At 39.6% G+C, this 19,941-nt stretch overlaps 2 protein-coding genes across 2 annotated transcripts; both read right to left on the bottom strand.

The window, feature by feature from the left end:
• Positions 1-21: 21 nt before the first annotated feature.
• Positions 22-18,505, bottom strand: LOC119731289 (cation channel sperm-associated protein 3-like). Its single transcript, XM_038204426.1, has 8 exons — positions 18,090-18,505; positions 17,102-17,257; positions 16,354-16,467; positions 15,656-15,841; positions 14,857-15,045; positions 14,289-14,360; positions 1,165-1,322; positions 22-312 (listed from the first exon to the last, which is right to left on the bottom strand). Exons 1-8 carry the CDS (start codon positions 18,315-18,317, stop codon positions 228-230), a joined length of 1,188 nt encoding a protein of 395 aa, XP_038060354.1. The 5' UTR covers positions 18,318-18,505; the 3' UTR covers positions 22-227.
• LOC119731288 lies at positions 4,521-6,803 on the bottom strand. Its single transcript, XM_038204424.1, has 2 exons — positions 6,668-6,803; positions 4,521-6,041 (listed from the first exon to the last, which is right to left on the bottom strand). The coding sequence occupies exons 1-2, from the start codon at positions 6,689-6,691 to the stop codon at positions 4,653-4,655; spliced, it is 1,413 nt and encodes a 470-aa protein (XP_038060352.1). The 5' UTR covers positions 6,692-6,803; the 3' UTR covers positions 4,521-4,652.
• Positions 18,506-19,941: the final 1,436 nt, after the last annotated feature.

Here is a 19,941-nt window from a genome sequence, read left to right as displayed (position 1 = left end):
CTTAGAAATATGCTTCTTTAACTCGATTTGTATATTGTATCGTATATGTTATGTATAAGAATCTCTCTAGATGCACATAATAATTATCACAATTTTTTTTTTTACTTATTGAGGCTCCGTTTTAATGGCATCCAATGTCCAAGGATCAGGTTGTGTTGTAGGACCACGCCCACACGACAGGAGGCTGTCGGACAAATAGCGTCTTCTTGCTTCATGTACTGAGTCCATCAAACCATGCCGTATCGCTCCTTGAGTTTTCTCTCCAGCACCGATGCCAGAAGGTGGCACATTTCGAACTGAAGCTGTTGAAGTCTTTGTGAACGAAAAAGGAATGAATGAGGAACAAACAACTCGTCTCAAATTTCTGTAATTTAAAGCTATAGACACAATAAAGAAGAACGTATACTTTGGTCATGGTATGTGTTTTGAGAGACATATTTCTTTTTTTGACGATATGTATCATAACCTATGTATGAGAATCTCTCTGACAGCTCAAACCTATAGGGTATACTCAAGATTTGATTGACAACTTTTTAGTTGTCTTTGATCAAGGTTGTTAAGGATATATTTTAGCTGAGGTACATGTATTATAGGCGTTTGTTAGTGATGTTACTTGACTATCAGCTGATGGAACGGGAACCAGTGGCGCATCTAAGAGGGGGCGCAAGGCCTCCACTCCCATGCCCCGGCCCCGCATTGTATACCCACATGGAGAATTTAGGGAAGGAAAAGTGTATGCTATGCCTCTTGCTTATAACGCATTGAGTGCTCCCTTGCAAATTAGTCTCCCGTTACGTTACTGACGTGTGTCCTTTCCTCCCACATCCAGGAAATTAACGACGTCATTTTGTATAAACATGAAACGTGAATTGATGGATATTATTATAAGTTTACATATTGCTAAAAATGAAAATAAAATTATCAAATCTTTGATTTGTAAACTTTTCAAGTAAAATTAATAAAGTGCTTCAACAACCGTGATTTTTCTAGTGATTTGTCCAGAATGGCTCATGTACTTTTGACTTCATATGATTTTGCACCTGTATTTCATTCACATCGCCTAATATTGTATATGCTGTTGTATTTTCGTTTTGAATATAAGTATGGAAATAAATGTGATACTGATTGATTGATTGAAGAATTAAGGCATTGTAATTGGCATACCGGTACACAGTGTTGTCATGGTGTTCCATAGATGCTATGTAGGTTTCCAGCCACGTCAGATTGGTTGCCAGGTCAACAGAAATGACGTAGTCGTCATGACTTAGCGTATTCTGGAACTCTCTCACCATGTCCGAAAAGTTCTTGTAGTGACCACGATTCTGATCGGGAAATAATGTAATTGTTTGGCTCACCCCACGATGTTATAATCAATCAACAAAAACTTAATAATGCATGTCAATCGCTTGATCTCATATAGATTGCTGAAATTTAACTTAGCCGTGCACGGTGCTCATCTGAATGGATCTAGCAATTAAGTGCAACTGACGGTATTGGCTCTAACAGAGGGAGAATTCCCACTTCCAGGGACTCAAAGCGCCCACCGTCGCCCGTCCCATGTGGGGGTCTGGAATGGGAGACATTTGAGACGTTGGTGGCAACAAACACACCGGTCCTTTTCAATTGTTTACGTCATTATGCATAAGCTTAAAAGCTCGCCGCATGCTAAATATGAGGCAAACAATGGATATTCGCTCGTACCCCCGCCCTGTAAACGGGACGTTTTGAAAGGGGGGGGGGGCCTGATCTCTTTGAGCTCTCATTGGATAGATTTTGCGTGACCTGTGACGTAGCATGCAGCGCTGCTGCTGTTTATCATACGGGTGCACACCGGTAAATAGGCCTAAACACAAATCATAGAGTATTATATGGCCTAAATCCATCCGCCGAGCTCATAAATCATAAGTTATCCCCTCAAAAAATTATATACTAAATAGTTCTGATAGCCAAACAATTGGGAAGGTGAAAAGTTATGGCAATGAACATCCGGCCCAGACTTGGGGCTTCCATTCTGAGCATTTTGGATGCAATGCACTAAAAAAAATCTTTCGATCTACTCAATAAAATTAATGCAACATTGTTGCTTTAATTCGATTACGTCATTTCAACTTGTAATATTTTTTAAGTTATCGCCACTTCAGTTTTTAAGTAAGTTGGATCTACTAAAAACACTTAAGGCAACCCACTTGCCTTAATTGAAATCAGTAAATTCAACTTGATATAATTTAAGTAATTGCAATTAAATTCAAAGGGGATCCAGTAATTAATAAAATAATGGAATTATCTACTACGTTGTTAGATTTACCAAATTGTAGTGCTGCTACATACTTCAGGGTATCCTCACTTATCACAACTATTCTCATGCAGTACACTTTATAACGAAGTTCCAAGTTAAATTTTCATATTTAATATCGACAGCAGTAGTGAAAGAACGTGTGCACTGTTTGCATTTACTCACTGCTCTCAAGACAAGACTCCTCGCGCATTCACTGAAGTGCTTGATTTACAACAGGGATACGATGGCCGCGTAATGCCATTTAAAGCTAAAGTCCATCATTTGCAGCTATCCGAAAAGTAGCTGGCGTAATTATTGTTGAAAAACATACTTGGTTGAAAGATAGTAAGGGGACTAAACTCCCTGTGAAATTATTCTTTCTGGCAAGCTGTCATTTTGAAGGTAATCAACGAAAGAAGGCCTTTCCAACGGTGCTTCTTAAGACGCACTGTAGGAAAATTTAAATTAGTAGTTCGTTTTGTTATTCGGCGAAGCGCGCGCAAGCATTGGCACGACGCACACGCACCCCCGGCTGCTATTATTCGTCAGATCAGTGCGCGACATCGCGTAGCTGCATTCGGCTCAGCGAGAACGTGTCTCGGACGCTGAATTCAGGCGCAATTCAAAACATGATTCAGCAACTTTTGATTTGAAATTGAGATCCTAGAATGCTGTTTTTCTCAGAATATATCCTCGAGAGACCAGTTTTCGCGGGTATAGGGCTTTTTCTTTGTTTTGACAAAAATTAACAAGTGCAAGATACCAATGGATGTCCTATTTACCTTCCTTAGTTCATGGGCAATATGCAAACAACAATAAAAACTGGACGACCTTCGCAGTTTTCACACAACGGAACGATCTCCGACGTCCTCGCGAAGCGCCTCCACGCGTCGAGCGTGACCTATTTCCGTGGGTTGCGGGGGGTACGGTGTCCCGGTAAAGTCATACGTGGAATAAATGTATGTCTTGACTCGGCGTGTCTCCATCAGGCTCCATTGTCGGTAGCTATCTTATATTTTCCAAAAACCAACCTTCTATACTTCGAAAATATATCATATGGTATTAAAGCTATAAATTTCAAATGAAAAATAAATAAATGACATTTTACAAATTTTTCTTTGCTTTTCTACTTTCAGGTTTTCTTGAGTGGTCGTGTTTTATTTTTAATTGTAGCCTATTTCTTATTAAACCTAAACCTCTGTAAATCATAGCTGACCTCATTTGACCTTCGACCTTTGACATGAAATATATCCTACATCATCTTTGGTACTTAATTAGGTCAATTTTTCATGTAAATTCAGACGAATAGGCCTACTTAGGTAACGAGAGTAATTAAAAAACATTAAATAAACTTTAACATACGAACACAACGGTCACATGAAATGTTAGGACTGGTGTCTCCCGAAACATTCGTTTGGGCAACACAAAACTTCAATCGGCAAACTTGTAAATGTAATTTATAAATGGGCAATTGAAATGTATCGTTTCGAGTTTCCTGCCTGGAATATGATCGACTTAACGTACATTCAGTGATCTTGCCTTTTTTTTGGGGGGGGATTTGCCGGGAAAAAAAACGATTGCTGAAATGGGAAGTTTCCTATTTTTACTAAAAAGTTGGAAATGAAAGCAGTTATCCCCAATGGACCCCTACACATATCCCCACTTTTGAAATATTAAAAAGGTTTCCAGCTGGGGTCTTTATTTGTTTTCTTTTTTATGACGATAATTTCTCCTCTGAAAATGATTAAGAATGAATGAAACTGAATAGCATTTACTGATTTGCAGGCTGCAGACAAGGGAGACCATGACAGGGACAATAAAATGTATCCTTTGCTCGTAGACGGGTTACACTACAACAGTACTTGATGTGTGTCCAGTGCATGCAGTTCTCGAACATGCATTGGCCCCACGAGGTGAAGTAGATGGACTCAGCGAGTTCAATGGGGCGGACTCGGCGACAAACACAGCACTTGTCAGCAGTGTCATCGATATCCGAGGCGCTGTCGTTATCAGATGATGGCGGTGCTCTTGTTGAAGCGATGATGTGTTGCAGTGCGGGAGGACTGCTTGGGCCAGGTTGAGACTGTTGAGAAGATATGGTGTGAACCTTCTTTGCTTTTGTTTTGAGTGGTCTGGATGTTGGGGTTTTCTTGCTCTCGGCCTGATATGCAGCGATCTTGTTCCTGCATACCTCTTCTGTGATGGGCTTTCCTGATACTACAGAGCTAAGGCATCGCCTCTTTTTTGGAACCTTTCAATAGAGGAAACATAGGCAGCAAATAAAACAATTATTTCCTCACAGAAAAATAGACATAAAACAAGGTAATTGAAGCCGGGAAAATTCCTGAATTAAAATAGTGTTATAAAAACTTAAATTTTATAAAATGATCGCAAAGAGAGCGACATGTACCTTTTTTCTTTGTCCGATCGAGTCTTCTCTCTCCTTAAACAGATCTGGTCTGACATCATGGAGGCCACCATCTGCAGATGAATGGTCACCTTGCGGGCCAACCTCCGATACTTGGGGGAAATCCCCTTCTTTTGTTGCTGGGTTAGAGGTGCACTTGTTTAGAGCTCTAGCCGGAGCGTACATGGCACGATCAACGACACCACTATTCAAAGGGTAAATCCCTCCTTTCTTGAAAGAGCTCCTTAAGTTCTCTGGAGAGAGGGCCTTTGTATATGCATTGCATGCAATCTCACAGACTGAATATCTATCAATCCCTGTCGTTGAGTTGGCTCGCATTTGTCGGTGGCAGAGGGAATTATATATCTTCTCAAATGGCCCAAAGCATGCTAGATCAAGTGGCTGTAGGACGTGACTTGTATGTGCAGGCAAGACAAAGAGCAAGATGTGTTGATCTCTTGCCCAGTCAATCAGTGGTAGGTTGATGTGAGATCGATGACCATCATAGAGAAGGAGTATTGGCTCATCTTCCGTTCGGCTCGCAGTGACATATTTCAAGAAGTGTGTTGAAAGGTATGTCATGAAGACAGCAGTATTCGACCAACCACTTTCGCTGACGGTCCCATCTGTTCCAGGTAAGCAGCCATTGAGTAGCTCCTGCCTCATACGTTGTCCTGGGAATACAAAGTATGGAGGTACTTGCTGACCCAGAGCATTCCCAGCACCGATGATGGTAACGGTCATCCCTCTGCCGCTTGTCACAGCAAGTGGGGTGGATGAGGAGGACGAACCAACGATGAAAGGTGGGGAATGGTTTTGTTTCAGACCCTTTTCAGGTGCATCCTTCAATTTGTATTTTGTCAGCACCTCATCGAGCTTGGCGAAGTATGCCATCACTACTTCTTCAGAGGTTGCCTTCGCTCTGTACAGATCCAGGCTACGTGGCTTCTTGACACTCAGCTCAGGCCATCTGGTCATAAAGTTGCGAAACCATTTGAGGCTGAGTGGATGATCTTCGTCCCTTTTGTTGAGACTGACAGCATATATTGTGGCTGTATCGATAACTTCGGCCCTGCTATATCCATAACCCAGTAGCGCCATCTTCTTCAGGTGGTCCACCAAGTTGTTCTCCTCTTCGAGGCTGAACACAGGAGCTGGTCCCGATCTTGTTGCTTCGGGGTCAACCTTCCCCAGAACACGATCCCGTAATGTGGACTCAGGGACCCCGTACCTCCTCGCAGCACCCCCAACTGACCCATTCTCATCAATCACGAGACAAAATGCTTTTGACAAAGCTGTTGGTGAGTAGTTTCTGTAAGAAGTTGTTCTGGATTGCAACAGAGGGCTTGTGCACATGTTCTATAGGATAAGAACATTTATATAGATTTTGCTATTGGTGTCACATAATCAGTTGCTCATAAAACTAGTTAATATAATATTTTAATATAATATAATATTTTATTAAGAATCTTCTTTTTATCAGATATAAATCAACCTTTGTTGTGCATTATTGTTGAGTTTGGAGTAATTATTTAAGTATTTATTTAAGTAGGCCTATATCATTCATTTTACTCTGATAATGTATAGTCTTATTAAAGAAAGCACAACACACGCTCTTTTCATGAACAAATGTATATTTTTAATATCTCACATGCACATTAATAACCGTCTTATACAAAATAAGCCTTTGCTGTATGTTAATTCATTCCTTCATTTTGAGGAAAATACCAATTTTTCTAGACAGTGAGAAAAATGATATAAGCCACATGTCTTTTATAGGCCTCCGTACTTTTTTCCCATCATGCTCGGCACTCAAACCAGTCACGTGATTTTGATCATTACGAATTTTTTTTCGCAACTTTGTAAGCTGAAACTTTCAATGATTATGCAATAATTATTTATGGCTCTAGCAATATAAACATGTTTTGTACCTTGCGTATTAGGCCTAAATAACCCAAATTTTGATATTTACAAGTACAACTTACCGGTAGAGCCTTTACTTTCCACATTTTTGGGTCAGCGGAGAGGAGAGGAGATTGTCAGCAACTAGAAAAGTTTATTTCGTCACGGGGAGTTGTTTACAGCGCGCCGCGTAACGCAGAAGGTAAGGACCCGGAAATAGGGCACCGCGAAAACAGGTCTTCCCACGATACAGCTGAAGCTGAGCTGAAACTTTATCAGGTTAGTTGTTCAGTACCCTTCTTTAGATTTTGAGCACTTTTGTTGCCTCAAACGAACAAAATGCACAAATTACAAATGATGGACTATAACTTTAATATAATCTTCAAAAACACTCAGAAGTCATTAGAATAACTCCTTTTCTGTTGGTTGGTTGGACGTAAATACACCCCCCGAAAAACTATATATTATGTTCGCACGAAAAGCAATTTAATGTCAAATACATACAACCTAATATTAAAACAATTTTTATTGAAAATTTAATTTATCATTGAAGACTTAAATAATTTAAGTTATACCCACTCTGTGTGATATACGTGTTCATTACTCCAACTTACTAATCAAAATATTTTACATGAGGTTAAGGACTCTTTTATCGATATTAGCTTTACTTAGCTTTGTTGTGTTTAAATGACGTAAATACTTCACGGTGCATCAACAAGTTACTGGATTTAGTATTTAGTACTGAAATGAATCAAGCGCACATGATGAATCTGTTAACCAAAAGGTTTATGTATGATTGACTCAATGTTAAATGATGTTGTCTTTACTCATTTTCTTCGTGTGGATGACACTTCAGAGTAATTTCGTGTAAATACTTCATATAAGTGTCCACGCTAAAAACAAAATCGAATTTTTAAAATTTTTTTGGGATGAAAGGACTTAGGGAGCAAGTAACCAAAATAGACTTTTTAAACTTTTATTTTGCCCGTTGCCATGGTTACGGGCCATTATGTGTTTTGGCCATTTGGGGGCAATTTTGAGGCTGCAAAAATTCATTTTTCGCGTTATTTTCAAAGCTCATCCAGCCAAACTGCAAAGTAATGTCACAAAAGTAACTATATCACGACAAAGTATCATCCTTACCTTTACAAGAAAAAAATAAAAACACTTCTGAAAAATCTTCTTTATACTATTTTTAGACCCTATAATACAGCATGTTTTTACAAATAGCAAAACTGCATTTTTTACCCCATTTTTATCCCTCCAAAATGGCACTTGCCAGGGCACTCAGAATAATTTTCCTTCGGTTATGGTTAGTTCAGACATTGGTCTTTTCATATCTGGTGAGAAAATTTTGGGTTATTGTATAGCCTTTGTGCAGTAGCGCTCCAAAAATGGTAAATTTCACAAAAACCTTAAAAAGTGTATTTTCAGTGTTTTCCTTTGTTTTGAGTAATAACTTGTATAATTGGTATTGTTCATGAATCTAGCACATTTTTACAAACATAATTAGACTGTGTATTATTTTTTAGACCATTGGGTGAATAGTAGGTCGTGTACTTCCCCCACACCTGGCTAGGCCCCGCCTACTCCCCCTGTGCCACCGAATTTTGAACTTGTATGTTGCATAACGAAACAAATGTAAATATACAAGTGAGCACTTTAGAAATAACATAGAATTCCTTTTCACAGCCTCCCTTTCCCCCACCCCGGGGGCATTGCTTGGGGTTGAGGGTGGGGTGTGACCACCCACCAATAACTTAGCATTGTCGGTACAATGATAATTGTCACATGGGCAAAAATCATGTGTTTGCAAGCCGCAATGAATAATGGCCATATCCACTGTCCTCTGATTGAAGTGCACCATCATTCCAATGATGTCCAGTCCTCCCAGCTAGGCCCCGCCCCTTCCCTTGCCACCAAATTCAGATTTTGATTTCTGCATGTATTTGCCTAAATTAATATTGTAAATAGATGTCAATTTGCCAGTGAAGCTTTCATAATCTACACCAACAGGCGTACCCGTCTCACAGCCCACCCCGTGCCATCCCTCTTCCTACTCCAGTGCTCATTATGAGCAACTACCCCTCCCCTTCCAAAGAATTGTACAGAATATGTATTATTGTTAAGGATACATACTGCCTTGCGGAAAGTCCACATATTTACATACACTATGTAGGTTTCGCCATTTTTTTTGTCAACGTGGGAGTGGTTTGGAATATCTGGAAAGCGCAGGGGGGGGGGGGGTGTAATATGGATACATGTACATGGTACATGTACATAATGCTGAAATTTGTTTTAACAAAATTGCATTTATTTTATTATTTTCAATACAGAGCAGTGATATGGCGATTACGAGAGCAAATAACTCATATTTTTATATAAAAATACATGTACTTTAAAACAACTATCACTCTAGTGAAAACTCAAAATGGCCTCCCTATTGATTGATTGAATTGAACGTGTAAATATGGTCAGATCAAGCACGTGGCCACACTTCTGTGGTGCATCCATTGTGAAATGGCAAGCAATCTAAATGTATTGGTGCTTATAAATTACAGGGTTTTTTTGTATACAAGCAGGGAATGTCTTGTTAATGTGTTAATTAAAAAAAATCAACTTCCCCACCGAACCACAAGTGCTTACAGATTTTAACCCTTTCTGGCGGGTATTATGGGTTTTTTTTCTGAAAGGAAGGGGGAAAAGCACACTGTGATCCCATGTTGATTTGCATATACTTTGACCAATTTTCCTACAACCGATTTGGCAGGAAAATATTGGTTGACCATTACTCTATGATATGACATTCTTGGTTCTATTGCTGTTACCACTAGAGGTGTTTTTTATATATTTTTTTCCAAACTCTTGTCTAGATAACATTTTGGGCATAATTTCTGTATTTTTGTGTAAACATTCATCCCTGTCAAGCAATTGTATGCATCCATTGTCACTGCCATAGGGACTTATAATTACTGATTTTATTCCAAAAATGTGTGGGTTTTCAACCCGAATTGGCAAAACTAAAGTAAATATACACAATTGTGGTGATGTTATTTAATGCTCTGCAATTCATTCATGTAATAACTATAAGAAACGTACATCAAAACAAACAAAATGGTACAGATTGAAAGGTGAAAATTATACATGCGCTTCTCGTACCAATGGCGGCCACGTTACATACTGAGCATGTATTGTTGTTAATTATATAGCCATGAATTTCAGTCATAGGATAATACTTCCGTGATAGGCTTTGAAAATGGAAGTATTTTTGACTTAAGTTTATAAGCACCGATGTCTTTACAACGGTTGCCATGGTAATAATAAGCACATTACAGAAGTGTATTTGGTGCCACAAAACTTAATGTTGATCAGGCAAATACAAATTCGGAGGACACTTCCACTAAAAAAAATACTTCAGACACTACATGTATATAGCCAAGTCAAGTCAGAGTGAAATTCATGCAATCAAATTGATGCTGTGTTCTCTCGGAGCTTTCACTGGAGTGATCGTTGTTTTAAAGTACATGTATTTCAATATAAACAAATAAGAGTTAGTTGCTCTCTAAATCGACAGATCTTTTCCGTTTTGAAAATTATAAAATAAACGTCATTTTGTTCACCACACCTTTTACTGTAATTCCAAAGTAGCTTGCAATATAAACAAATGTGTACAGCGTACATGCATGTGTCCAGATCACCCTTCCCACCCCCACCCCCACCCACCCCTGCGACATACACACCCCTTCTCCTCCTCACTTTTCTGATATTTCAAGCTGCCCCGTGTTGTTAAAAAGCAACCTTACATAATTCAGACTTTCCCCAAGGCCATATGCATGTATGTAATCTCAACAAAATTGTACTTGTTGACTTGTTGGGGAGGGCGTGGTTCTCTTTGAGCTTTGGGAGTGGGGGTGGCAGGGGAAGGGGCTATCTGTGAAACGGCTGTTGGTGTAGATCGTAAAAAGTTCACTTTTAAATTGATATCAAGTATTTACAATTTAATTTAGGCAAATACATGCAGAAATCAAAATCTGAATTTGGTGGCAAAGAAAGGGGCGGGGCCTAGCTGGGAGGGGAGGACTGGACATCATTTGAATAATGGTGCACTTCATTCAGAGGACAATGGATATGGCCATTATTATTCATTGCGGCTTGCAATCACATGAGTTTTGCCCATGTGACAATGATTATACCGACAATGCTAAGTTATTGGTGGGTGATCACACCCACACCCCACCCTCAACCCCAAGCAATGCCCCCGGGCGTGGGGGAAGGGGAGGCTGTGAAAAGGAACTCTATGGTATTTCTAAAGTGTTCACTTGCATATTATTTAGGCCAAAAAAAAAGTCTCCGGTTTCTGGTGTGGAGCTTGCCCAAAAAGTGGTGCGGCGACGCGGCTTTTTTTTTTTTACCTGATTGTTTTGCTTCAAATGTCGGCTGATGACTGCAAATGGTGCCCGACTAAACTTAGTGCAAATATATGGGAGTCCAGAGAGGCCACATAAAGCTTATTCTCGACCATAACCCAATCTAAAAACACGTTAAAATTGTGCAGCAGCATGATTCCAGTCAAACCAGTGAGTTTGGCGGTTTTGAGACATCATCTTTCATTGAAAAAAAAAACTTTTTCATTTTGCCGACGCGCATGGCAACGGCAACGTCATGTTTTATTTTCAATGAAATAGTTTTAAAAAAATGAATAACATAATATAATACATTTGCGGGGTGAATATACATGAGAGGTCACCCACTGAAAAAAGGCGCTCTCTCTCTCTTGCCCACAATATTTCAAAAAAGGCGTATATGGACCTTATAGGTAGCAGTCATCAAGGCAATACATTGTCTTGCTGTGACATACCAGAAATAAACCTTTTAAGCACTCATTGTTGCTGAATTTAAATAACAAATGATGCCCTATAAGACGGCCGCTATACTCATAAAGTCTACCCATGAGGTCTAAGAAATACGAAGGGTGCTCAAGTTTAAGGAATAAGTCAATCTGGCATGGCCTACGTCAAAGTGAAAATGCACAAAACGCTGCTCCGTCCCATAAATTCAAAACTTTTATTTTTCGATTCATTGACATTCAACGGTTGTATTCAAAAATGCTATCAAAAGCTTGGAAAACACAACGACTATCCTCTATCAATAGAATTTCTGTAGAAATATAACTATGCAGTTTTTCTAGTATATATTTTCCTGCTCAGTCTTGCAATTGACTTTGTATTTCGTTATAATGCAACTCAAAATAATTATAATATACACGACTACATGTAATTGTCGCACAGATTTTTCATATCATTCAGGGAATTATTGTAATTAAGGGAATTATTGTTGTTAATGTATTTTTACTCTGTTGGACGGTTTTTAATCAAATTTGGTATACTACTTTTAATTGGATAGCTGTATTTTTGGGAGACGGGTGTTTTTACCAATTAATCTGAATAAATAAAGTATTATTCCATCCTGTATGCTCATTGTCTCTGTCCCTTTGCCAGATTCATGCTATTGTGTCTCATTCAGTGCACATCACTGGAGTTCGTTTCATTCCCTTAAACGCGTTTCTATCATTCCGTTCCCCCTGTGAGCGTCCTTCGTTTGTCTTCTAAGGCCCCTCAAAAAGTCTCCGGTTTCTGGTATGGAGCTTGCCCAAAAAGTGGTGTGGCGACGCGGCTTTTTTTTTTTTTTTTTAACCTGATTTTTTTGCTTCAAATGTCGGCTGATGACTGCAAATGGTGCCCGACTAAACTTAGTGCAAATATATGGGAGTCCAGAGAGGCCACATATAGCTTATTCTCGAACATAACCCAATCTAAAAACACGTTAAAGTTGTGCAGCAGCATGATTCCAGTCAAACCAGTGAGTTTGGCGGTTTTGAGACATCATCTTTCATTGAATTTTTTTTTTCATTTTGCCGACGCGCATGGCTACGGCGACACGCGCGCATACCAGAAACCGAAGACTTTTTTTTGGCCTTATATACATTTGTTTCGTTATACAACATACACGTTCAAAATTCGGTGGCACAGGGGGAGTGGGCGGGGCCTAGCCAGGTGTGGGGGGAAATACACTACCTACTATTCATCCAATGGTCTAAAAATGATACACAGTCTGATTCTGTTCGTGAAAATGTGCTAGATTCATGAACAATACCAATTAAACAAGTTTATTACCCAAAACATGGAAAAAAATGAAAATACACTTTTTAAGGTTTTTGTGAAATTTACCATTTTTGGAGCGCTACTGCACAAAGGCTATACAATAACCCAAAATTTTCTCACCAGATATGAAAAGACCAATGTCTGAATTAACCATAGCCGAAGGGAAATTATTCCGAGTGCCAAGTGCCATTTTGAAGGGATAAAAATGGGGTAAAAAATGCAATTTTGCTAGTTGTAAAAACATGCTGTATTAAAGGGCCTAAAAGTAGGCCTAATATAAAGGAGATTTTTCAGAAGCGTTTTTATTTTTTCTTGTAAGGGTAAGGATGATACTTTGTCGTGATATAGTTACTTTTGTGACATTACTTTGCAGTTTGGCTGGATGGCCTTTGAAAATAACGCGAAAAAATGAATTTTTGCAGCCTCAAAATTGCCCCAAAATGGCCAAAACACATAAAGGCCCGTAACCATGGCAACGGGCATAATATCGGATTAAAAAGTCTATTTTGGTTACTTGCTCCCAAAGTCCTTTCATCCCACAATGTATATAAAAAAAAAAAAAAAAAAAATCAAAAAAAAAAAAAAATCGATTTTTTGAGCGTGGACAATTATATGAAGTATTTACACGAAATTACTCTTAATAAATAAAGTACAATTCACTTTTAAACTCAAGTATCAACATAAAAGCAACTAAAATTGAGTTTCAAGTATTATTTAATCATTAAATTGATTCAATATTAATTCAGTCAGGGTTCATTTTTTTTAGTGTGAGGCTCGAAAGTGCTATTTTGCCATGTTGTGGAGGAATCATTTTTCAAGATGGCTACTTCTCCACTTTGGAAAAAATAGGGGTCGTCTTCTTTGGGTGAGAATATCTCGAAAAGTCAATGGTCAACCCACCCAAAAATGAAAAGAAAATGAAAGGTTACATATTTATCATCATTTTTCTGTGCAGCTTAAATACCTGTGAGAGTTTTTAGTTTTTTACAAGAATTTTGAAGTATGGGCATTTAATTAGCACTGGTGTATACGGGAATTTTAATTCAGGGGTGCATCCTATTACGTAGTGCGCGCTAGCTGCATGCGATCGGTCATGATAAGTTCCCCATAAATGCCATCCGTATTTCCTTCAAAAGATCATGCGAGGCGGCATCAGCACTTTCCAGCGCTCTGTTTCCAGGGCGGGGGGGGGGGGGGGGTTTGAGGTTACGAGCAAAACAATGGAAAAGGACCGGTGTACTGTGGTTGCTGCCACCAGCGTCTCAAAAGTCTCCCAGTGACTTATTAACAGGAATTAATGTCTGTACCTGGGCTTGATACAGCTTTAAACAACAACAACTCCAAGTTTGTATACATGTATGTCCAAAGTAAAAGGACGATTAAGATCAAGCCAGGAAGCAGCTGCTCTCGGTCATGAAACTTCACACTTGAGCAGAGACACTTTTCCACATTCTTTCCGTTTGCACAAGCTTCCCAAGCTGTCAGTATTACAATAATTAAACGTGAATCGCAGTGAATTTACATTGCTGCTTGTACGTCCTACCTGCTTGTCTATCATTTGGCGAACTTCATTGTGCTGTCTCTGGATCATGTATTCCTTCTTCTTTTGGACAGCCTATAAGAAACGAATAATTATCGTAAAACATGTCAATTCTTATATGACCACTGCCGTGGAATGTCCATCTCCACCGTCCTCGTGTAAGGAAAGTTTGAACCTTTTACTGATACCAGCATAATGTACATTTCGGGTCACTCCCTCCAGCACAACTTTTGGATTCCATGTTCATGGGTTACCACGTGAATGCGCAATCCCTCTAGTCCTTTGAATTTATTTCCATCCATTATACAAACAACAATCTTTGTATACTGTGCCCATAAAAAATATCTTTACATTTTTGCGTCATTCTTTACAGATTGAAAGCTCGCTAAAAAGAGAAGTATGATTCTATGAACCAAATTGCTCAAGTCTCCTCGTCTTTCATGCCCAAATGTATTTTATCACCGGCCGATTCAAACCTATTGTAATACGTGGCAAATGTGTATGGGTAACACTGAAACGACATTATTATCGTTGACGTCATGAAATCACATGACGCAGCACAGACTTTTACCTCTTCCTTCTCAAGCTCTTGTTCCCGCCTGTAGGCCTCGGTAGCGTCATGAATATTCATTATGATCATTCCAATGAAGACATTGGTGAAAATGAAATGACCCAGAAATATGAAGGCTATGGTGTAGAAGCGACTTCCTGTCATGTTACGCTTATCCAACTCAGCTTGCAGATCTGTCCAACCATCCACCTTAAAGAAGAAAGCAATTTATCTTGCCTGGTGACTTCGTCACCATAGACTTGGCCCAACTCGGATGCCGCCTTTGGTCTGCACAATATGCGTACAGATATACGTAAAGACTTGATTAAAGTCTACGCTATGGATATTTTTTTTCTAATTTTTTGAATATCCTGTAGATTTACTTGTTCAAGTTTTAAATTCGAAAGTCCTCGTGCGAGGAATTCATATACTGTTGCTCTTCTCATCATGCAACAATACATGATGAGAAGAGCAACATAACTTAATGCACACAGTTCATTGGTCAGTCAATCAGTCTATCTTTAAGCTGGTATGAAATGGGAGTCTTTTTTTAGATACTTGGTGGCAACAAACGCACTGCTCAATTGTTATTTTATTTTATTGCCCTATATACCTGGACATATTTCTCATGCAGGTTTAGTAATTTGGATTCAGTAATTACGGGTAGAAGAAAGTGTCTACTCATACGTATCACAAAGGAACAAAAGACATCATCAATGGTGACACCTAATGCATGGGGTCACGATAGAGTGACCGCACCTTCTTGAGACGAACGTTTGGAATGAACATGCGCTAGTTACAGAATGTGAAATTGAATTACCGTGACATAGCTGAACAATGTGAGCATGGCAGAGCCTAGGTTGCCCCAGTGTTCCTTGTCACTCCCCTCATTGTAGCCGAAGAAGTAATAGCCCATGATACCGAATAGGAACATCATGAGAAGCAGCAGAAGGACCACGTTGATGACAGAATTTCTGATGGTGTCCAACAAAGCAGTCACGAGAACCTTTGGGTCGTGGTATACAAGAGAAAGCAGAATATGATCGTGCGTGAATGTTATTTTTGCATAAGTGTGATGACGATAATTAATTTTGTAACGTTTCATATTTTGCACTTTTTGCTGCGGTATATCGCAATAAGTCTAATTCCTGGTGAGAGAATATCTTTGACCGAAACTCGAAATTGCAATCTCTTTATATCATACTGTGGGAGCCCACCCAGGGCACTGCCTTAAGGGAGAAGAAGTCTGACCTTTGTGGACCAGCTCAAGAGGGACACTGATCTCACATCTGCAGGGGAGCTGCGCACCTGCATGGTAGATCGAGACAGCTGGAGGAAGAGGACTCAGGGACTGGCTCGTGATGTCGTCACAACCCAGGCGACCCCGACATGATGATATCATTATGTGGAACGCATTATGGACCGTGTTGTGGTGTTTCCCGTGCTCTTCAACAAATTCGATTTTTTTTTATTTATAAACTTTCAACTTTTATGTTTTACCCAACTTTTATGTTTTACCTGGAGACCACGAACAAAGGAAACAGTTCTCAATGTCCTCAGTGTTCGTAGCGCCCTCAACGTTCTCAGCGCACCGAGGTTAGTTTGTCCTCCAGCCACGTGGATCAGAAGTACCTGTCTCGTCGAGAGTCGACATAAAGTAAGCTGATACTTGAATCACATTTTAGTCAGCGGGCTAAGAGCTTCAAATGTCTTGCTTTATAAGATCTGTCCTACATTACCTTCCCACTCCTACACTTTAGTGTGCACCATCGTTACTGGTTTGCTATAATAAAACGGCAAAGAAACCGTTTTCAAAGTTTATGAAAACGCAACACTGAATCGGAGGAAAAAGAGGATGCAATAATGATTTCTCAGTCTCGTAAAAAATACACAAATATGTATCCGAAGATGCAGTTCTACTTTTCTGAAAGATCTATAATACCAGCCCGCCTTTTCTGTGATCTATCTTTGAATACCGCTTCTCACTATCTCCTTCAGAGATGTAAGATAATGTATGACATAGGAAAGTGGGATGTATCACATGGGAAAGTGGGATAACGATATCCTGAGATAATGCATCATGGGATGGTGAAATTGCTGTTTAAGTTTAATAATAATGTCGGGAAATCAACATACCTAAGCTAGAGACTCGAAGTTCTGAACTGTCGACCGAAAATTGTGTTTGGAGGTTACGCCCAAAGTATACCACCGTCCCACTACATCAAATTGGGATGGCCCCACCTATATGGCTGGGCGTACCACGTACCTGAACGTATGACATTAGGAGCACCAGAAGGTCGAATAGGTTGTAACTGCTGTAGAAATATCGGATCGGCTCCGCGTAGATTTTCATCATGAACTCCAGGGTGTAAATGCCTAGAAACAGCTCATCCAGAACAAGGAAGGCTGTTCGATATCTTGCCTATATACAAGAGGTTTTTTTGAAAAACAAATAATGAGAAAAGCTGAGTCTGGTTTCCTGTATCCATCTTCCTGGACCTTGATATTGCCCTGCATTACAAAACTGAGGTTGGAAACGAGAAAATCCCAGGGAACCTGTGAACCCTGATCCAGGGTTTTGAATGGTAATATTTGAATGCCATTGATCAGGATATTCCTTCCGTGCTCATATAGCCGTCCATTAGTAACTTTGTGAAGAATGGGGTCTCGTGTAATTTATCCCATCTTGGAGTGGTTCAAGTTAGTAATTGAGTAATTTTGTTGCTCAAAAAAGAAAAAAGAAAGAAAAGAAAACACCCCCCCCCCCAAAAAAAAAACAGCCCCAACAGCAAATGTTCCTATTTAATTGTTATTTTAGAGCTCATGAGAAAATTAAGGCTTGAACGATTTTTGGAAAATAAAATAATACTTTATCTGAAAATATGCTTCGGTTGGTTTCTCACATGATTTTTTTTCGCGTGAAGCAGTTTTGATCGATTCGGAACTGATTGAACCGATCCGGAACTAGGAAAAGTGACATCGGTACTTTTGACGTCGTAAAAATCAAAATAAAAAGAGCTTATTTACATTTTGAAAATTATTTCGTTGCCTCTCCATCTCAAGGTAAACTTTTTAATCAATGTCACTTGAATTCGTGGAGTAGTTGAGCTGAAAGCAACCTGAATGATGTTTGCTATCCGGAACTAGGAAAACGACTGTAGTATTCGATTTGTTGAAACCTAAAGTCTCATGTAAAATTTGAACTTGGATGTCGACTGTTAAATTTCTGAGCTGAGTTGGGCCTTTATACTCACCTTGAGTGTAAAATCAGTTTCCAGGGCCATTGCAATCGCATTTAGGACTATCGTGAACATGATGAACGCGTTGAAAATAGTGGACTCGGTGATTTTCACGACGAAGCGATGGAAGGACATATCAGGTCGGACCCAGCGCAACTCTGGGCCCTCATCATCAATGATCAAGTCACTACCGCTGTCAGAGACAACACTTTCTTCTGAAATTTTCTTTTGCATTTCCGACATTGTCAGGGCGGAGTAGACGAATCAGTTGAGCGTTCGCTTTAAGCTGAGATCAATCACGGCATGACATGCATGATGTACTTAAGCGACGTGACTGATTTTGGTGAAAGTAATCTTTATTCTCGTCACGTCACATGATAAACACGTTAACTGTCATCAAAGTTAACGATATCGAACTTTTGAACTAATCGGACGCGCGCGTAAACGTGTCAATAAACCATAGATATATAGAATAACGCACATATAATGAAACGTGAACAAAGCGTCGACGCGCAAAAGGGTTGTAATCAGGCGCAAGCGAATATAGACTTGATGACAAGTCGTTAGATAGTCATATTTTGTCTGTGAACTTCAGGCGAACTCCATCGGCGTGGCTGGTATGAGACTAGTTGCGACAAATCTAACGACTTGACGATTATGTTCTCGCACCGTGATTCATTTACGCAAGCAGCGCAATACATATGCAAATAAGTTGTGAAGTTCATGACACTGACATCATCATCATCTAGGCGCTTGCGTCAAGTTGATCTGACATCGCGCACTCTGTAAGTGTTCTCCACTGTTCTCTGTCTGATGCCACGTGCCACGTGCATCGATCCTTGATGTTGACCCCCGTGGTTGTCAGGTCCTTGTTTACTCTCTCCAGCCACGTGGTTCGTTGTCCCCCTCTTGGTAGCTTGTTCTTGCGGATTGCCTCTAGAAGTGCTTGCTTGGCAGGAGCTTCCTCGGGTAGTCTCAGGAGATGGCCTGTCCACCTAAGACGTCTTCGGGTAATGGCAGTACTCCAAGGGATCTCGCTGGTTCTCCTGTACAGTTCTTTATTGGTGATCTTCTTGCAGAGTTGCTGACTCGAGTCATATGTGACTTGGACTCGAGTCGGACTCGAGTCGCTATTTTTGTGACTTGTGACTTGACTTGTAAATAGCAGCTTTGACTTGTGACTTGACTTGGACTTGCAAACAATGACTTGTGACTTGACTTGGGATTGCAAAAAAATGACTTGTTACCAACCCAAGTCAGACGCTAAATCCAGTAAAATGAATAGTTCCCACTAGTTTCAAAAGTTTTCAATAAGACTGTCACAACAAACTACACACGGTTTTCAATGACCAAGTCTCTTGCTTAATGTCATGGTTGAACAAACTTTGAAAGGAACCTTTCATGAAAAGAAAGCAGGCCTTTGTCAATCGCATGTAAAATACCGGATAGCCTAACCCATTGGTAGGCGTTTAGTTTACATGAAAATTGAACAATAAAGTGTAAGTATACTATACATGTAATCGAGTGAGTGAAGTTTTTTTTCATGTCATCTCAGCATTTATTTCTACAATGTAAAGTAAATTTAGTAAGTATACAAAGGGCTAATATCCGACAGATATGTGATAAATTACAAGAATAGTAATTGCAACATTGAAAAAAGGGGAATTAAGGAGGCATGTTCAAAATAACTCGTAAGTTGACGCCAGGTTCTTTTAGCTTATTACAGCTGGACAAAATAATGTGCAACTTGACGTGTTCTTGGACAAAGATACTTGTGACTTGACTTGTGTTTAGACCAAATGACTTGTGACTTGACTTGTGACTGGACCTAATGACTTGTGACTTGACTTGTGACTGGACCTAATGA

The sequence above is a fragment of the Patiria miniata genome, unplaced genomic scaffold (genome assembly GCF_015706575.1).
Source record: "Patiria miniata isolate m_02_andy unplaced genomic scaffold, ASM1570657v1 HiC_scaffold_23, whole genome shotgun sequence".
Lineage (NCBI taxonomy): Eukaryota > Metazoa > Echinodermata > Asteroidea > Valvatida > Asterinidae > Patiria > Patiria miniata.
The sequence above is the reverse complement of the archived record's forward strand: the minus strand, read 5'-3'. Positions and strand labels throughout refer to the sequence as shown.

Bases quoted from the DNA above. Each gene is read 5' to 3' on its own strand.
- LOC119731288 (XM_038204424.1), bottom strand. From the start codon at position 6,691: ATGTGGAAAGTAAAGGCTCTACCG. The intron at 6,042-6,667 runs GTAAGTTGTACT...CTTATCCTATAG, and splicing joins GGAAAGTAAAGGCTCTACCG to AACATGTGCACAAGCCCTCT.
- LOC119731289 (XM_038204426.1), bottom strand. From the start codon at position 18,317: ATGTCGGAAATGCAAAAGAAAATTTCAGAAGAAAGTGTTGTCTCTGAC. The intron at 15,046-15,655 runs GTAATTCAATTT...TTCTTCTTTAAG, and splicing joins CATTGTTCAGCTATGTCACG to GTGGATGGTTGGACAGATCT. The intron at 313-1,164 runs GTATGCCAATTA...TCGTTCACAAAG, and splicing joins CATGACAACACTGTGTACCG to ACTTCAACAGCTTCAGTTCG.